Raw genomic sequence first — 20,752 nt, 5'->3', positions numbered from 1 at the left:
CCATTTTAACTCACAGGGTGACTTTACAAAGCGAACCTAAAATGGCGGATTGACCTAAAATGGCGGCTTACATTGATTTTGAGGTCAGGACCTTGCAACATGGATTTCTTCGCAATCGACTTGTAAGCAGCTTGGCGTAGGCCAATATACATATATTTATTGAGATAGGAGGCACAATATAATTTCTCATTTGACAACCCCTACCAGCCACTCTCAAGGGGACTCCTGGAGTTGTGCTCATGTCATTGGATCCCCCAAGCAATAGCGTAGAGGTGTTGGGGTTCCATTTTCTGAGAAGTGGACATACTATACGTGCCATTAAAAAGATGGCGTCAACACATGACATAGGCACGTAACACCCAACTGTTCTTATTGAGAAAGGGGCGAGAAAGAGTTTGTGCAGCACAGCACCACTTCTCACAGTGCCCCATCCAGCAGGACAAACTGCCTCCACCCGCTGGCTTTTCCCTTGTTCGCTACTTCCTCGTCCAATTTATTACATTATAAGAGTAGAACAGGCAGGTGATTTAGGCATCGCCTGTGACCGGCCACTTTCCCTACCATAAAGTAGAAACATATCTTAGGCCACCCCGCAACCGGGTTGTTGCCACAAGGGTATATTTGCCTGTCTCTTCTCTTGTGTTTTGTCTTTAACTGCCCCGAAGGGAGCTCCACCATACTTTGTTTTTGGAGATATTGAATTTATATTCACCTTTATATGCAGGATGGAATGCATGTCCCAGTGTCCTTGCGTGGCAGGGAAAGCCAGCAAAGTGATTCTATTTGCTTTCCTGTGAGGCAGGAGGAGTGGGGTGGGTTTAGCAAGCAGGAGGACCAGCTGGCAGGTAGTGGCAAAAAGAGGGTGCGACACGAGGGGCAAGACCCTCTCATTGTCCCCATGCCAAACATTGTAAACAACAATTACATGCAAATGTCATGACTACAAGCATGCACCTTTAACACACAGGCTGTGTTGGAGGTGTCTAAGTCTTTTTTTAAAGTAGTACAATCCATTGCATTCTGGTACTTGTATTCCCATCCTTATATACTGCAGAGAAATGGAAAATGTCATGTGCTAACATCAGAACGTATAGGAAATATTTTGATATATCTATTTCAGAGTATTTCTATAAAACAAGAGTGTGAATAAAGTGGTTGGGTGAGGAAAGCACGCTTGGGCCTTTCTGGATCTCTAGCTTTAGAAATGCTAGACTAGAGAGACCAATTTTGAGCTTCCAATTGGGCCAGGTTCACATGTATGTATATCTGTTAAGATTTTTGTAAAAACCTGCATGCATATGTTCGAATTCTGGAAGGATCCTCTCTGCCTTACATCATTACCCAGTTGATCAAATGTGTACTACTTAGCTGGGTGTTAGTAATGTAAACCTTAGTCTGACTACGGGGTTGTCCAAAAGAATACCCACCAAATAAATAACTCTCCCTTAGCCTATGGGCCTTTTTCCATAGGTCCACATTTATAGAGTGCAGGCCCACCTTGTAGTGGCTTTCTGGTTACACCACTGTGGCAGGTTTTCATTATCTGTAATTTCTCCTCCCACTCACTTGCCAGCAAATTGATCCACTTGCCCTCCCAACTTCCCGCGTGTCTCGAAGTGTGTGGCATTGTTCAGGAGCAGCAGGTAACAAACTCAAGACCCACTTAGATATATTTCCATGTTTGAAGACTGAGACAAATTAGTGTCCTCAAGTGACGGACACTGCCGCCCCCTGCACACCTTAATTACTGATATGATTTATATAAAGGTAATAGTAAATGTTGTAAAAGTTTAATTTGAACTAATTACAACTATACATTTTTTAAAATAAATACAGATATAAAAACTGTCAAACGTTAATCATGTACAAATCTTTCCGTATTATTTTCTTTAGAATTGTACAATCAATGCAGATTTCAGATATGTATTCTGATATATTTTAATACCACATATTCTGTAAAAACATGAATTCAATAATCAAGAAAAAAGTGCTCAACATGTTTCGGGGTATCCCTTCATCAGCAGCATAATTCTCTTTTAGACTTTCAACTCTTCAGTGTGCTTCAATCGTCGAGTAATTAATCCAAAATAATAATGATGATATCCATCAATGTGTCTTCAATTATCATATTTTGATGGCACAATATCATTATTGCTTGATGGATTTCTTATCCCAATTATCTGGCTGACTCTTGATGTATGTAAATATGTCAGATGAGCAGCTTCAAACGCATAAGTGGTGCTCCCATACACCTGCATTCTCCTTAATCTGTATGGCGAGAGAGTAGAATGTAGGTTTACTAACAAGTTAAGTAATTAAGTCTTTAAAATTATCAAAGTAGACAACTTCTTACCTCATAAGAGATTAAGATGTGGTTCCACAAGAAATGCTCGGGAGAGGTATTTCAGTACTGTGATGATTCGCCAGGTAGTGTCACTTCTCCCCAGGGGGAGCCCTTTCACATGAGGCTAGGCAGGTGTGGCCACTACCCAATAGTCCCCCTAGGGGTGGTTCCATGGGGGAGGACCTCATGGCGTGAGACTTCCCCTCTGGGGATAAGAACGACCACCTTGGATGCAACTTGTTGTACAACATCACAGCCCCACATGTCTTAGCCCCCATCTCCATTTCAAACCATTATATTGGGAGTAAACCTATGTATTTCTGTAGTGACTGGGGTACAGCCAAGACAGAAAATACTAGGACGAAGAAGAGCACAGAAAACATGAGGAATCCTGACTGTGCTACTACTAAGACAAGGTGTCTCACGCGAGGCATACCAACGAGCCATTGACAACAGATGTTGACGTAAGCCCCATAAAATGGAAATGGAAGAAGGGCTCCAAGTCTTCCTTCCTGGTCAGAGAACCTGGGAGTTTTGAAGTCTGCACTTGACCCAAAGAGAGAGCTCTTTAGATGGTGCCGGCAGTTGGCTGAGGAAGTCTGGCTTGGGGCCTACATCAGCAGGACCTAGCCCAGCGGGAAGTAGGCAGGAAAGTGGCATGACCTCCAGGAGGAGGTGAACCCTGTGGTCCCCCAATGATGCTGAAACTGCAGGGAGCCACAACACAGAGTGTTGCCACGGAAGCAGTAAGGCATGGCTGCAGGAAGTGGGAAGTAGACCAATCCCAGTCCACAGAGAGACCGGCGGTGTGCAAACAGATCCCAGAAGGTAAAGGGAAGCACAGGTGGACTGGTAGGAATGTGGGGGGAGAAGAGAGGTTTCTGCTTCATGCTGGGGCAAGCACAAGGCCTATGAGAGGGCCATCAAGGGTCGGGTACCCAAACAAGCAAAAAGTCCATCTAATGAAATCGTCCTCATACCAGTGGTGGAGATAAGCCCACTGAATACCAGAGAAAGGTCTGGGGCCCCAACAGAAGAAAGCCAAGCATCAGAGGAGGTCCTCCTCATACCAGTGTCAGAGATAAGCCCACTGACCACCAGAGATGGGTCTAGGACTCTGATTTTAATATAAGGACTTTGCTGATCTAACGAAAGAGTGTCGAGATAAAACACAAGTTGAAAAAGAACTCCAGGAGAAGGGAATCATTCTCCTGGTGAAAAAACAGAATGCTTTCAAGTACACATAAAAAACATCAAAGGAAGGGAGTCATTCCCTCTGGCCTTGTTGTGAACTATATTGGAAAGTGCAGACCAGAACCAAGAGAAGCGAGCCATTCTCCTGGTCAAGAAAGTTGACTGTACAAAATGCTAGAACTACCAGCCAGGGGAAAGGGAGTCATTCCCCCTGGCATTTGTTTACAAGAGGACATTTTTGGGAACACCACCCATTTACCAGGAGAAGGGATTCGTTCTCCTGGGGAAAGAACTTTGTGTTAGATTGCTACAAGCCAATGGTGGTGAGTCATTCCCGCGGGCTCCTTTTTGGAAGAGAACACTTTGGAAACGCCATCTGTATACCAGGAGAAGGGAGTCATTCTCCTGCAGAAGAACATTTCTGTTGGATTGTATATGTTTTTTTGTGTAGTGTAAGGGATAAAAGTAAGTTGTGACACAGGATGGTGGACTTTCAATTGGACAGACATTCTGACAGACTCTTTAGTATTGGTTTGAGGCAGGAAACCCCTCATAGAGATAGGGATAGTGAGAGTATTCTTACTTTCAATAAAAGTGTTTACCACAAACATGCTACCCTTTTGTCAGCTTCCTTTTTCGACACCCTTACAGTACCTCTCCCAGAATGTAAGGTCACCAACAGAAGAGTATGTAGTTTGTCCCACTACGTATAGTCTCTTTCACTTTGTGATCAGGCTTCTGATATTACCATTCTGAACACTGACAAGCTTTCGGTTCATAGATTCATGAGCAGCAGGTATCCATTATCAAGGGGAGGAGAAGAACGTCCTTGCACTTTTCCGATCCACTCTATTTTGGCCAGCCTGTCCCGGAAGACTGCCATAGATAAGGGGTGGGGGGAGGGGAGCATTCCTCCTAGTAATCCTAGAATGCTGCCCTCATGAGATGTTATACTGGAAGGAATCTCAACCGTAAACTGGGTATTTATTTTGTGTATGTTTTTCACTCTCTAATAAAGGAATTCAGGACTCTGGCCTCAATGATGCCATAGAAGTTGGACTATTCTGAACTAATGAGCGCACACTGCAAGCTCTGTCTTTCTCCAATTCCTTTTATGACCTAGTTTTCTCATCTGAATGTATACAAAAAGCTGTTGCCCTCAAGCTCCTCTTTTTAGGTCAGCCTCTTTTTGGCCTTGATGTAGAGAGCAAAGTGCATCATTACATTAAGTACACCAAACATGCTCAGGTGCTGATAGCGAGAACCTGAGAAACCATAACATCTTTTTTTTGGCCTTGGCTCAATAGAAGGTCAGTTGGAAGGCAGAATGCAAGTTTTTTCAGTCAATTGACTCTCATTATGTCAGATCTGTGAGTCTTGGAGTAAAGTAGATGGATAAAAAGAATTTAAGAATATCATTAAACATTTTCTGTCCTTTAGCTCACACCTTGTTGAGTGTAAACGTGTTCGGTGCAGAGTTTTCAAGCCCCCCTTTTTGTGTGATACGCATAAATAAATACAATATCCACAGTGTTATACATGGATCATTAGGTTTGGGTGGGAATATGAGGCATGGCTTTGCTGCCATAGTGGCTTTGATTGGGGCAGAGTGTAGAAGGGGTGCAAAAGCCTCTTACTGCAATGGTCTTGAGTTTGAAAGTCATGCGATCCTGCCAGGCGAAGCAGAGAATGTGCGGGAGGTAGAGTGTGAAGTAAATGACTCCGCTGCAGGCAGCCGCCAGGTTGGCCTTGGAGAAGAAGACGCTCATCAGGAACCCTTGCATGATGGTTGCCGTGGTGAAGGCCATCAAGAAGAGGTAGAGAATCACGGGGTTGCTGTAGTGAAGCACCCTGCCACCCTGCAACACAATATTAAATGGAGAGAGGTAAGATTAAAATAACCCCTTTATTTGCCACAAAGAACTAGAAACAAAACAGACAGGCTCAAAGCTTGGGGTATTTGTTTTTATTTTCCTAGAGGAACATCCTTGTATGTCTCCTCTGAGGGGAGTTTTGCCAAGTGAACAAAATCGCACATTTTTCATCTAAACTCCAAAGTTCCCCTGTGAGGCAGAAAACTTGCATATTTTTCAATGAAACATTCTCTTGAAGGTTACAATTATTTTTGTTTACCGTGTTTTAAATGTTTCTCTTTGAAGCATTTAAGATTCATACATTGATATTTCCCTAACCCAAAAAAAGAAACAAGAAAAGAACATTCCCTCTTTAATTTAAGTGCACACTGATGAGGTGTAAACTGGTGTTTACAAATAACATATTAGGGCTTAGTTACCATTGAGGTATACAAAGGCCTCCAACTAGTCAATTCTTTTGACTAAAAAAAAAAGTACTTTTACTACTGCTTATATTTGTGTTTATTAAAATACCATAGATCTAAACCTATATTTTCAATCACTTTTTGTAAACATTTGGGTAAATTAGAAAAATATTAACTGATGATACTTCTTATCCTAAACCACCAGTGCATTATATATGGGGTAAATAAATACTCTTTCTGATGTGAACATTTGATTTTTTTCTTTTGTTTACAAAAACTTTAACACATACAAAAAATGAAAGAATTTTACACATTTCCCAAAAATAAAACTCATCTTTCATATCAAGTTCATCATCTACACCATAAGGTCCTTGAAACCATATTGACATCACCTCTCATTTATAGATATACAGTTCCGTCTACCAGGGAATGAATGGCTCTTACATATCTTACATGGGCAAGAATAGGAGGTAAGTGTCTTCCCTCCACTAGCTCGTTCAAAACCCATTGTGCAGCCAAAATCTCCTCTTTTACCACAAATCCCCTAAGTATTGTAGCCTTAAAGGCTTGACCACTATACAGTGACACACCCAATGTGTGTAAGTCTCCAACACGTTTTCTCTACATAGTCCACACAACTATTTGTTTACTGGTGTACTTCATTAAATCTGAATCTCATGTATACGTACCTGAATTTATAGTCTGGGAATTTTTCTATATAATCAGGCAACTTCCTGTAGGTCCTATCTTGTTTTGCCAATAGCGAATGTAGCCTATATTTGGGAAGTGAGTCCTGATTTTCGCTCCATTTTTCTTGTCCGGTCTTTCTATAGACCTTAACTAGGTTACTGGTCTGGATATCCTTATTCATTCCTGCATTCTCCAGTATTGGTTCACACTCGCCCACAAAAAACATATTCTTCATTTCCAGAGATGGTTTTTAGGTTCTCAAACGAGGAATTCCCAAGGGGTGCCAAGATCTTAGCATATAGCCTTAGTTTAGCAATTTGATTCGGACCAGAATATAATAAAATCAAAATAGTATGAAGGATGGGGAAGGGGGAGATCCCCCGAATGAGACAATTTGTGCAAATAGAGATACACTGGTTTTACTTTCATATTGGGTGACCTTTGTTTTATCTGAATCTTCGGTACTAGGAATTGATTTGCATGTATTGTTTTATCCAAACATGGTCTTTCTGAATGAAGTACAATGCACTGCAGGACAGACATTAACCGATAGTTGTATTTTACAATCAGAGGAAAGGATGCATGTGCTGAAAGAAACAATCGTCCATTCCAATGCCATCAGCAACAGTCCCTGTATGTAGGAATTCGGTAGTGTGAGTTTCGTCAGGTTAGTGAACAGGTGAAGCACCTGTGTGGTGACGTACAGCTGGTGTGTTAATCAAGAAGGTCTAGTTTGCTACAGCCTTCCTAATAGATAGAATGGATGCAGGATTTCACAGAGGCTAAAGGACAGACGTGACTCACCATAATCTTCCCCAGACTCCTCTTCCAGGATTCCAAGGTCCATAAGGGGACAATGGGTGTAGCAGCAGAAAATCCTGGCTGTTGTTGGCATCAGAAAATGTGTAGGCCCCACTTCACTATAATCGCAGAGCTTCCTCTTAACTGTATCCCACTGGCTTCCCTTAGTTTTGAAAAATGCATCCCTCACGATTTTTGACTCAACCTGAATCTCAGAACACAGAGTGACTTTCAAAGGTGTTACTACACTAAACAGTCTCCAGATCTAAAGTCACCTGTCTGGAAAACACTACATTTTCCTTCTGTGTAAAATCTGTACAAAAAATATATTTGCAGAACATCTATTCGATAGACCTTTGCTTAGTATATGTTGTGGTATGACACGCTGTAGTTTATTACCCCCGGCTCCTTGCCTAACAGTATAGTCCTAGATTGCTCTGCGACGTTTAAGGAAAAGCCACGAAATCTAGGTGTAGATTGATCTTCTACCCCACCCAGAGTGTTGGGAAAATCCATTTAACATGCTTCACATTTGACAAGTTAAGGACGGTGCCTACCATGCTAAATGGGGAAATTGGGAGCACACCCAGCATCCTATCACAAGTCTGCATCCTTTGGCAGACCCCCAATCACTGGGGCCTGCACATTCAAACTCTTCTGGGCTCCTTTCTAGGCTTTTACTAAAAATGTGCGTTCCTCAAAGAATCTGGACTTTGCAGCACTCCCCCTTCCGTGGCAGATGGAGGCCTTGACCATTCATGGTAATATTTCTGTCTGATTCACACATTTCGAGTAAGCAAAATGACTAATGTTTGCTCATTTGTAAAGGGAAATAATGAATAAAGTCCCACATTTATTTCCCTTCCTATTTGCTAGTGTACTGATCATATGTGCACATCATTCAGATATGTAGCAATGTTTCTGCACGTTTGATCAGTTACAATGTCCTTGTCACAAAGATTCCAATAATCCTTTGTTTTACTACAGCAGGAAATTAAGGCAATCAATCACTCTGTTCTGAGACCTAGCATATCGTTTGCAAGGCACTTACATGGTGAAGGCTGAGAACAGTTTTTAAAATGATTGTTTAAATCGCAGACCTAGCTAGAGAGCAGCAGAGCACTGTACATGGTTTGGATAGCCAGAGTTTGGGCTGGCATGTTTTAACACTAGCGCAGTACTGTGAGTGGCGTTCTGTGTATCCATTGGGATTCGTCCATGGTCATGTGCTCTTGAAAAAGCCTCGTTTCAAGAGATTTGCGTAATTGGAGAATTGGTGGGGCATTTCGAGTCAGTACTGGGATCAACTTTCAGGGGGTGTGTCCCTGACAAGAGAAGGATTGTATGCAGGTCCTCTCTTTGTGGTCTAGTGTTTATAAAGACACAGTTAGCCTGTAAAGTGTTCATTTGAATTATACAAAATCCTCATACATAATAATTATTACATATAGAACATTTCTATATATTTCATAAAATTGCAGGGTTAAAAAAAAGAAACGATAATAAAATATACATTTAAAAGACAATAAAAAGAAATGCACATTTAGATATTGATGCACACCACTAGCGTGGGCACAGGCCACGGGCACGGCCAAACACCCATGCACGATAGAACATGTGTACAGCTAAGCACATCCGGCCTAGTTTTACACATAGCCATCCAGACTGAAACACCAGACGTACCACAACATCTCTGCCACTAACTCTCTCAACAACAGCAATCTATCTTTAACCTCAAGAGCACCCACCCATGTGTCAGACCTCTACTGGGGTGCTTAGTCGAGCTTTTCCAGCCACCCAAGTTTTAGAATGGCAAATATGCACACACGCATCTAAGTTATTCCCCTAGAATCTCTAACCACATTGACTACGGTCACAAAGGGCGTTCAACCAAGAAAAAGCGCATTGAGGCCGCACAAGTGGGGAAAGAGCGCTATATAAATAACAAAATATAATTCAATACAAATAATATGTATAACTGTAGAGATAACATTCCCCTTTCATCTGCCCGTACAAAATGGCACTTCAGGGGGTAGAGCCTACTTATTGTCTTACACTCCCTTGCTCATAGTTCATCTTCATGTTAGCCTTTAAACCACTGGCTTCAAGTCACATGGTTTAATCCCTTCGGAGGACCAGATAACAGATTAGAGGTTCACAACAATTTGTTGTTGAATCGAAAAAGCATCCATGCAAAGAGGATTATGCCTGATTGTTCACAACTATTATCTCAGGAAACATGTGACCCTACAACCAATTTTAGGGTTGGTTTAATCTTAATCCTATCATTGATTAGGGCTCCACACACATGGAACAAATAAACACTTTAGGAGTACTGTTAAGAATGATATGGGAACATGTTTATTTTTTTTATGATGGCCGTGTTGAAACTGGCTGTAAAAATAGGACATTGCGACTGTGGTCGTGTTTTTAATGGCAATGATCTGTCTTTGATGATCATCTGCCCCACTACAGCCGAATGCATTCTTCTTTAGCTCAGCATTGTCCCCCAACCCCCAATTGCTTTGTTTTCTTCCATTCCTTCTCCAAGTCCTGCAGACAGTTTGATATGTGCAACCATAGATTGTTTGCTTTACTTCTGGGTTATTAATGTGAGTAAATAGGTTGACGATCTCTGTATCATCTGCATTTACTGATTAGATCCAAAACAAAAGCTCTTTGTGTGTATACAAATAGTACATGTAACGTTATGTAACAGGGAAACGTATTGTGACAGTCACATACCCGGTATGTATCCAAGAATGCAGCTCAGTTTCCCCTTTTATCCTCAGCGCATCTTGAAATAATTATTTTCACTATTATTTTTAAATTGTATTTTATTTTATATGAAATGTGTTTTAGTTCAATCAAACCTTTCACATATATTTAAACAAATTCAATCAATGTTTACAGTATAAAAACATAAATCAATATCTACATCTAATTCATATACAATAGATACATTCCATTTTTCATCCAATATTCATAATATAAAATCATCATTTGATGTTGCACTTAGTTTGTATACAATAAATGTATTGATTTACACACTTCGTTCCAATTTAAAATTGTATATCAATAATCCATGCAGCGTTTCAGATAAAATATTTTGAAATTCGAACTTTCCAATACACCACATCAATATACAATACCAAAAGTAAAAGCCTCCCCTGGGTCTGTCTAATTCTATATTTTAGGTAATCATTATCATATAGTCCTATCAGGCAACCTACTTTAACCTAGATGCCACCTACTGCCAAATTTGAAAGAAAAGTGCAATGTTGGAGAATTCCGGCAGGCTTGCTGAATATGATTGTCCGCTTGTATTCCTACACTACAGTGAAGGTTAGATTGAACCAGTCAGATACTCTAATAAGCCAAATCGACGTACACTGTGCTGAAGCAAGGGTGAATATTGGCCCCAATGTTATTTAATTTTTATCTGGAAGACCTATCAGAGACCCTAAACTGGGGAGGCAATGTTGACCCCCGGGTTGGGATATGCAGGCAATCTTCTGCTTTTGGATAAAATTCCAAAGCAGCTTCAAAGGCTTATCGATGGGCTATCAAAATGTGTTGGTCAACATAACCTCAAGATTAACAGTAAAAAATCCAAGAGAATGGCATGCAGAAAACCAAGTAAGAAGCAGGGGAAGGAGTACAAATGGGTTCTGGATGGTGGCATTTTAGAACAGGTCAGGGAATATAAGTATTTGGGGTAGTAATTGACCAGTATCTCACCTGGAAGCAACACTTGGAAGCTTTGGAGATAGCTGTATGGCAACACGTTGGATCAATTAAAGCCTTTGCAAAACAACACGCAGACTTTTCCATTGAGACGCTTGTTGATGCATATAAGGCTAAAGTGTTGACAACACTGACCTATGAGGCGGAAGCCTGGGCATACAGGAATATGAATGGACTGGAAAAAATAGAGGGTGGTTGCCTTAGGCTATTGCTAAATCTCCCTATTTAGTTTTTTAAGGCATGAATGCTTTAATAGGTCCATGAAAGCGTTAATAAACTACAAAAGGGTAAGATATTTCTGGAAATGTTCTAATGCCGAGGAAAATACATTATTGAATTTGTTATTCCCGGAAGCTACAAAGACGAAGGGTCTTCTTAAAATAACAGTGCTCACTGAGATAATGGTGGGGAGTTCTACCTGGAGTAGTAAACCGAGGCTCGAGAGCGGTAGTATCTCTGAGGCAATGCTGAAGAAAATCCTGAAGTAGGAGAAATATAAAGGGTGGATAGGAGGCAGAACAAGTAAATCTGGCAACTAAAAATAGCTGCCAGAATTACCTACTGGAAGAATTCCCTTTTGGAAGACATTCGAGGCTACATTAAAACATTTCCGAATACATTCTTAAGTTCTGAATATATGAGGGTAAGATTCAATGTGGATCCTACCTATGAAGTATGGTGCACTAGAATAGGAATCCCTTGTTCTGAAAGGCCGTGCCAATTCTGTAAAGAGGTAGAATCGCCAAACATATTTTAATCAGTTGTGTTAATTTTGAAGAACATAGAAATACTATGTTTATGTCAGATGGTATTGATATAAAAGATCATTTGGGGCAACATTCAATATGGTCTGATTTTATAAGTGGGAATGATATCCCGCTGATGTATCACCTTACACGCTCGTGGGTGCTAATTAAGGGAAGTTTAGAATATATAAATAATGGAGGCAGTTTGTTAGAAGATGGGATGAATCCTCCAATCTGAGAGGGTAGGAGGTTTATACTTTTAATGGAAGAGACAGTAGGTGTTGCTTAAGATGAATTCTTTGGGTGAGAGGGTGTTGTTTTGAATTCTTGATTTTAGTTAGAATACAATCTTCTTATCATGTTGTTTTTTTATTACTTGATTCAATTGTTAAAAAGAAACAATTTTTACAAGATTCCTCTTTGAGGATCCGTCGCTCAGTCTACAATCAAGACAGTTAATCCTGATCGTGCCAGCCTCTGCCATTTCTAGGAGAGATTTGTTCGCCTCCGGTTGTGGGGTTTATTTGTTCAGGTTTCAGGCATTTCAATAGACCTAGGCCTTCGTAGAATCCTGCCACGGCTATGGTCCATCTGGTGTTTTCTCCACTCATCAAGTTGTTCCATCTCTCCCCTTCATTGAAGCAGTAAACATTGCTAAATAGGTGGCCCAAGTGGAGGGTGCCCGCTGCATCTACCCCTCTGCATCTTAAAAGCAAATACTTGAGTGTTTCGATCGTGTCTGGTTGAGAGCAGAATTGACAGAGGCTGGTATTTACTTGTTTCTGCCTGGCCAGTAATTAACTGATGTATAGAATGTTCAAGCGGATACGCAAAAAGTTTTCGATGAGCTTTCTAGATGGGCACTTTAGTGGGTAGGCTCTGGTTCCATTGACTTTTGCAGGGTTATCTGGCCCATCCTTTGTAGATTTTACTGGTTGTGCTTCATCCAATGTTTGAATCCAATCTCTCTCCATCACTTGCCTCTTTACTTTTCCTGGGTCATAGATGAGGTCATCCTGGGAGCATCCTGCCCAGTCAAGGCATTGTTTGTTTTTCTCCTCCCATCATAGGAGCATCTTACACGTTCCTGCCCTGGTTTCTTGCTCTATTGCCTTTAGCATCAGTGGTGGATGTGGTAGGAGCATTTTTCTATAGAGCAGGAGCTCATTCCGTGTTACGATGGAGTTTAGTGATTGGAGTGTTAGCTCTCTCCTGATTAACACCACTGGTGTAGACTGTGGTAGGCTTAGTACTTTACGCCAGTACAGACCTTCTACTCTCTGCCAGAAGGATGCCGGTATGTAAGGCATAGCTTCTGCGCCATACGTTATTGTAGGGATGACTTTCATCCTGTAGAATGTTAGGACCGGTGACAAAGAGAAGCGGCCGTACTTGTTGGATAGGATTCTAGTCTGTGTTATTAGAAGACGTAGTTTTTTCAAAAGGATTTCGCACATCGGGATTTCTTTCGCGTTTTTCTTCAGTGTGACTCCGAGGTATCTGAACTCGTTCACGATCTCCAGAGTCTCCTCTCGTACCTTCCAGGCAAAGTTCTCTCTTTTTCTCGTACCTTTTCCCAAGATCAAGATTTTAGTTTTTTCTTGGTTCATCTGTAAGTAGTTGGCTTGCAGATAGGAGTCAAGGTTCGTGAATTGTCTTTGTAAGCCTATTGGCGTTTGATCCATCAAAATGATGTCATCAGCATATAACATTCTAGATATTTTCTCTTCTCCCAATCTTGGTGGGAACGTGTGAACTATGGTCTTGTGTTCTTTGTAATCCGCTATATATACATAGTAGAGAGCCAGGGCGAGGGGGCATTCTTGCTTCACTCCTCGGTTGGTTTCTATCCAAGATGACAATAGGCCTTGCTCGTTCAATCGTACACATATTGATGTTTTGCTGTACAGTTCATTGATGACGTTGAGGATTGCTGGTGGACATTGGTTGTTTTCCAGTTTTTCCCACAGAAGTGTCCTGTCCACAAAGTCAAAGGCCTTTGTCAGGTTGATAAATGCCATTTAGATTTTGGGATGGCCCTCAATAACTTTAGCCTTCAAGGTGCTTATGGCTAGGATGTTAGCTGTCGTTCCTAGGTTTTTTACAAACTCTGCCTGTAATGGGTCGCTCATTTTGCCAGAAGATGCCCAGCCTTGAGAACTTTCCTGAATGAATGATGCAAAAAGTTTCCCAATTGAATCTAATAAGCCTAGAGGTTGGTAGTCGCTTGGGTTGTCTCTTGCGCCTTTTTTGAAAATCGGAATGACTATGGCCTTCTTCCAGGACGGTGGGATGGCTGCCGCTGTGTTGCAGTTTTTTAATACTTTCCCAGCAAACTTGGCCCAGCTTTCGGCCCTTTGCTTTAGATCGAAGTTTGAGATGCTATCCGGCCCCGTCGCACATGAGCCGTTGAGTTTTTTAATCTTGCTGATGATGGTTTCTTGATCCGTGTGGATCTCCCATTCTACTTTTGTTGTTGACGGTAAGTGTGTTGAGGATTTCTTGGGGGCTTTATACAATTGCTTGAAGTGTTTAACCCACCTCAGTTCGCCCACTGCGTTGGTTAGTGGCTGGTTGTTACTCTTTGCTTTGGCGTTGATTAGCAACCAGAAATCCTTTGTTTTCTTGCTGCATATTGTGTGCAGCATCATTTCTGCATCGTCTTGGTTTCTCTGATCTTTGGTGGCTTTCAGCCAGAATTGGAACTGTTTGACTGTTTTGGTTAGTTCCTCTATTTGAGTTTTGAAGCCTGATTTATTTGCTTCTCTTTTTAATTTTCTAATGTGCTTCCTTCTCTTCACCAGTTGTTTGTTAAAGCCGTGTACTGTTGGAGTTGAGCATTGAGCTCCCTTTTTTGCAGTGGTTTTAAAGACTGCCAGGGCTGTCAAATAGTCTGTAATATTTCCGGAGCATAAGTTGTTATGGATCGTGCGAGATATGTAATCTTGCGTCAGTGGGTTAATAGCAGAGTCTGGGAGGCGAAGGTAGGTGCCACAGGTGTTGACTTCTAGGGTTGAGTTCATTACCCGTATTTCCTTTCTGTTTGTATGCCACTCGTAAGACAGTAGGTTGTGATCACTATTTGTTGTTCTTGTCACTTTGAAAGAAATGAAGTATTTTAGCAAACTTTTGGACACGTGAATGTAGTCTATAGCTGCTCCTCCCCCGTTTCTCTCCCATGTTGGAGTGTGACTGAGCTTTGTATCAGTCATGAGTTGCAGGTTGTGTAGATCTCTAGATTCCATTAGTTTGGACCACAACACGGCTCGGCCTCGTGGATTAGCCTGACGGGCGAGTAGGTCGACATTCAGGTCTCCTACGATCATTATATGTCTGACGTCTTCCTCAGTTAAGGCAGAGTCGATTCCAGTTCCATCAGAAATGTTTCGTTTGGTATTCACAGCGGGTTCCAGTAAATGTTTAGGAGTAAGATCTTCTCTTGCATCTCTTTCTTGGTACTTGGAGAGGGAGTGGACTAACTAATGATAGATACCAGAATGAATTCAGTTCTTTTGGTGACTTTTGTTAGGGTCAGGGTTCTTCCTGATTTTATTGCTCTTATTAGTCCCGAGCGGGGTCTTCCTTTGGTGCCCTTGTGGGCGAGGGAGTGGGCCAACACGAATCCATCCAGAGAGGGTTTTCGAATGAGCCACGTCTCCTGCAGACATAGTACATCGAAGCTGCGTAGGTGCACGTCAGATTTTGTGGTCAAATGGGAAAAACCTCTAGAGTTCCAAGAGGCCAGTGACGGTGTAGATGTGGTATTCGATAGCTGAATGGTATTCTTGTGCCACAAAGCTCAAGTTTCCTTGAGTGGTGGCTATTTTGTTCTCAGCCTGTTAACTTGTGTCTTGAACCAGTCGCTGTTGTTTCCATTTGGAATAGTGAGTGTGTGCTCTATGAAGTTCCATCCTTTCTTGATTTTGGTATCCCAGCTACTTTCGGTCGTGTTGTGTGATTTTTGCAGTCAAATTTATCTGCACTGTCTTCTTTCCGGTGATGTCTATCCGATGAGTGATGTTGCCCTACTTTTGTCTGGTCTTCTGGCTGAGAGTGCGCGTTGTTGGTCCAAGTTTCCTTTGCTGCGATTTTCTCTTTATCTCCTCGAGATAGGTTTGCTCTCTCTGGAGGCCCTTGCGGTAGCCTTGAAGAAGGTCTTCTTGGTCTAGGCGATAAGGAATTGTGCAGCCCACTCGTATTTCTTCCACTTAATGTTGATCGTGGACTTCGGGGGAGCTTCTCCCTTGTTGCCTTTTTGACATTATTGGGCATCACTTTAGTTGCCAGGCTAAGATCTAATCCACGGTTGCTTAGATCGTCTTTCGTGCTCCATAAGAGTTTTTGAGCTTTGATCGAATTGATGTGTAAGTAAGAGCTGTCTTTTCTTCCATTAGGGTTGGGTTCCAGTATGTCGATGGTGTTTGGAGAGGAGAATTGAAGGGATTTGATTTGCTTGAAGATGTTTGTAATCGTCTTGTAATCCAGGGTCCAGTTGTCCCGCTCTTCTCGACTTCTTCGAGCTTAAATGTTCGAGTCGGTATGGGTTTATAACCATTGTTTTGGTCACCCGGCTGTGGTTTTTCTTTCCGGGGATACAGGCTCAGGCTCTCCTTAGAGTCGTGGACTCGTGACCTGTAATGTGTTTTAGGTTTGATGAGTGGGTGACTGGATTCCCTCTGTCCACTTGAGTGGTTGTGGATCTCTTCGTCTTTTTCTGATTTGTCCCTTCGTACCTCTTGATTCCTGTTTTTCCCTTTAGTGAAGGACTTGGGTGAGCATGAGTCTTGCGCCAGCTCTGTGTGTCTCCACTTTAAACCTTTAAGGTTTGTTGCATCTAAGCCTCCTTGTGTGCTTTTGGTCTTCGTTTCCCTGACCTGTGAGCGAAGAGGTTGTGCTTGGTACCTGCGAAAAGCACCCTCTTGTTTCCATTTGGCATCTGGCGAGTATGTGCTGGTTCCAGTTTTGTCCTTTTTTGTTGCGGGGCTTCAGGAATCACTGATTCGGAGTCTTCGACTGTGTATAGACTCAGGTTCATTAGGTCGATTGACTCCTAAGATGACTCACCTAGTGGTAGCTCCTCATCTCCTTGATCACTCTGGGTCTGGAGGAGAGGGGAGTTTTTCCATGTGGAGGTGTTATGGCTAGGTTCAGTAGTTTTGTGGTTAACTCTTAATTTTGCATTAGTTGCTCTTCTCCTGGCCACTAATATCCCACTTTGGTCGTTTGTTGTATTGTTTTGACTTGGATCAGTCTTTTTCTTTGCTTCCTTTTGAGTTGAGCCCTTGTGCGAGAAGATGTCAAATGTAGGGAAAATGTGTTCTGCCGTGAAGGTGAAAATTGCTGAAGTTGGCTTCTGTTTCTGGCTTGTGTTCACGTTCTGTTTGACGTCACCTTTTCTTCTTTTGTGGCTAGTGTTTGGGTGATTTCCGCCAGGGTAGCCAATCTGTGGGGACATCGGTAAGGAGGTGATGAGTGAATGTGGATCTTCTTTTAGGAGTCTGTCAGGGGGTCTTGATGCAGCTGATGGAACGGCATTCAATGCTTTCGGTGTGGGGCTTTGCCTCGTACTCTCTGGTGTTTGGTTCAGTGCTTGGTTTCACCGTATTTTGACCTTCATCTGTAGTAGATGATTCCTCCCCGTCCGGGTTTCTTAGCTTGGCCGTCACGAATCCCTCTAAGAAAGCTATCTTGGCATGCATCATAGCTATGAGCATGTTTTGGTCTTTCAGCGAGTCGTTGAGAGATTCGTACAATTTTCCGAATGGTGCCAATGCAATTGTGACTGTGAAGAGAATTGTCATCGTATCTATTTTCTTCTGGGGAGAATCCTGCAATGGTTTGCTGGAGATCTCGCTCATCCATCTATTTGGAGAGTATCCCCTTGAATCTCTAATGCTTGTTGACGTTGTTTTGTCAGCTCTTCTTATCTTTTCCATGGCTTCTGATGGAGAAGAAATGTCAATGATACGTGTCGGCGATGACTGTCTCATCGGAGGCAAATTATTAGTGGTCTGTCTCTTTCTAAGGGCCCTCTCTTCTCCATAAACTGAATCCCTTGGGTCCCTTGGAAGATGTCTGGGTTCTAGTGTCCCCGTATTTGCTGCTGGGCCATAGCCGTCTCCTGCGCTCTGTTGATACAAGTGGAGCATGAGGAGAGTCTCTGGCTGGATTGTGGGCTCTGTTAAGAGTGATGCAGGAGTCTTATTGATCTCACCCCGTTATCATAGCTAGGGGTGGTTGTCTCTGGCGCTTTTGTGCCGGTAGATTTAGACACTTCATCAGATTTGTTTTGTAATGAGGTTTCTTTCCTTGCAGGGGGTATTGGGGGAATGTTTAGGCCTGTTAAGTGCATCGCAGTGTCTTCCATGATCGCCAGAAGCTCAGCGTCTGTTATGTCTTGCTGGGGGGCTCCCCCTTGTCGCCCTTTCCGGCCAAAGTACACTTTGAGCGTGTTCATAGCGGTAGCTGTGTTGGAAGCGCTCAGTTTACTTTGATTTTTGCATGTTCTTCTATTTGGTGCTTTAGAACTTGTTGCCTTTCGGGCTGACATTTTGTGGTTATTGCCCACTATTTTGAATATTGAGAGCTGTCCTGATGGAGTTCGTTCGTCCTTGCTTGGCAAAGTCTCTGGTGCTGCATTTGCGAATGCACTCGGGCTGCCCGTGTCCAGTAGTAGTAGGGCTGAGATGCCAATCGGTGCGGGGGTCCCTCCTTCCTCCCCGCCCCGCCTCAGGCATGCCTCCGGATCGAGCCGTGAGGGAGAGACGCCTCGAGTCTGGGACCCTTCTCCCCGCGTGGCTGGCGGCGTCTCAGATGGCGAAGGCAGGATGGGTGGGGAAGCACAGCTGGGAGGCGAGATGAGATCGCCAATCTCCGGGTGCGTGTGAACCGCGGCGAGGACACACAGAAGAGGAGCTGCGGGGCTCGCCTCCACGTGGGCCAGAGCCAACGCCACGGGCACCGCCACTGGAACTCCCGACTAATCACACTGGGTGAGATATCTTGGCTGTATGGTTTTTCTCCCTAGAGTCTTAGTGATAGGGAGTATAGGTTCAGTGGGCGGCAATCCTGCTATGGTCTCAGGGGACCTAGGGGCTGTTGTTTCAGTCACAGCAGTAGCGAGTTGAGGTAGCGTTGTTGCCTCTGATTTTTGCAGCTCTGTATTCGGGAATGTTTGTGACATTAACATTTCTGACAGCACTTCCTGTTCTGTGGGGGTGGGGGTAACTGCCAGCCTGTGCGGGAAGTTCTCCGCTGCGGCTTCTGAAGTCGCGGCTCTAGCTTCCACTACAAGTGGCAGGACTTCTCCTGCTAGCTCGCCGCCGGTGTCCTTATTTAGCTGTTGGGAATTATGTTGTACTTGGCACTCATTTTGCGGTTCTTTATTCAGTTGGTTTGGAGGGGCCGCTTGCGGGTCCAGTGGTGAGGGCAATGGTAGGGACATTGCTGGTTGCCTGCTCTCTTCCAGGCTTTCCCCTGCAAAGCCTGGTAGGCGCGCTCTTTTACTTCTGGTGCTTCTCCCCTCGCCCTCAACTTCCAAGGGTCGACGTCTCGCTGTCGCTGCCATAGACTGCAGAGACTACACTCGACTCTGCAATGGCTCTGCGACCGCTCCGCGGTCTGGATGGGTTTTTGTATCCTCCCACAGTAGAGAGTGAAAGTAGACTCAGGAACTGGAGATTGCTGAGTAGAGCCTTCACTGCAGAGCTGCAGAGACTGCACTCGACTCTGCAACAGCTCTGCGACCGCTCCACGGTCTGGATGGGTTTTTGTATCCTCCCACAGTAGAGAGTGAAAGTAGACTCAGGAACTGGAGATTGCTGAGTAGAGCCTTCACTGCAGAGACTGCACTCGACTCTGCAACGGCTCCGCGACCGCTCTGCGGTCTGGATGGGTTTTTGTATCCTCCCACCGTAGAGAGTCAAAGTAGACTCAGGAACTGGAGATTGCTGAGTAGAGCCTTAACTGCAGAGACTGCACTCGACTCTGCAATGGCTCCTTATCATGTTATTTGAATTGAATGTGTAATTGATTATGTTATGAAAAGCCTTTTTGGCTGATTTATATGAAAAGTGCAATGTGCAAAACAGCATTACCAGAATTGAAGCAATAGTTTCAGAATTTGCAACTTTGAATAAAATCGTATTCATGGTACAAATTACTCAGTTGCACAGGTACACAGGACCCAAATTCTTGCATTCTGTCAGCGCATGTTTGGTTGTTTCGAGGATGCAGGTCAATTTGCACATAAAAGTTCTTTCCTCATGTGGGATTTAAATATGTGGGCTCCTAGTTCATATCAGGAGCTGGTTTGTCCTCAACATAATATCAATTTGTAATAATTTCATAATATCATAATATCAATAATAACACCCAGTCCAACCCCACCATCGCTCACTGTTATCAACTCAGGCTTTACTTTCAAAAAGGTAACTATACCCGAAGTACAAAAAATGATTGCCTCCCTGAAACCTTCTAACTGCAAAGGGGACAGCTGCCCCACCCAGATCATAAAAGACACAGCCAGGGATCTATCCCTGTTCATCACCAAACTAAAAAACCTATCATTCACCAGCAACTCTATCCCAAGCAACTTGAAAAAATCATGGGTTCTACCACTGTTAAAAAAACAAACACTCGACCCATCTATACCAAGCAACTATAGACCTATCACCGCCCTCCCTTTCTTACTAGAAATCCTAGACAGAGTAGCCTAGAATACCTAGAAACCAATCAACTATTAGGAATCCATCAATCAGGCTTTCGTCCTCAACATGGTACAGAAACGGCCCTTGTTGATCTCAAAAGTCAGATCGACGAACTCAAAGATCAAGGTAGGGCTGCCATCCTCCTTCTTTTAGACCTCTCTGCTGCTTTTGACCTGGTTGACCACAAAATCCTCTGTAACCACCTGTCAACGGCAGCACACTTCTCCCATTTGGCGGTCACATG

At 43.1% G+C, this 20,752-nt stretch overlaps 1 protein-coding gene across 2 annotated transcripts in view; it reads right to left on the bottom strand.

Moving 5' to 3' along the window:
• The window catches only part of ABCA4 (ATP binding cassette subfamily A member 4), a 1,737,150-nt gene that overhangs the window by 712,518 nt on the left and 1,003,880 nt on the right, over positions 1-20,752 (bottom strand). For both annotated transcript variants that reach the window (XM_069641223.1, XM_069641222.1), the window contains exon 16: positions 5,176-5,397. In XM_069641223.1, the coding sequence (XP_069497324.1) occupies positions 5,176-5,397 (222 nt within the window). The remainder of the gene's footprint in view (positions 1-5,175; positions 5,398-20,752) is intronic.

The sequence above is a fragment of the Ambystoma mexicanum genome, chromosome 1q (assembly GCF_040938575.1).
Source record: "Ambystoma mexicanum isolate Mex_15411 chromosome 1q, UKY_AmexF1_1, whole genome shotgun sequence".
Classification (NCBI taxonomy): domain Eukaryota; kingdom Metazoa; phylum Chordata; class Amphibia; order Caudata; family Ambystomatidae; genus Ambystoma; species Ambystoma mexicanum.
The sequence above is the reverse complement of the archived record's forward strand: the minus strand, read 5'-3'. Positions and strand labels throughout refer to the sequence as shown.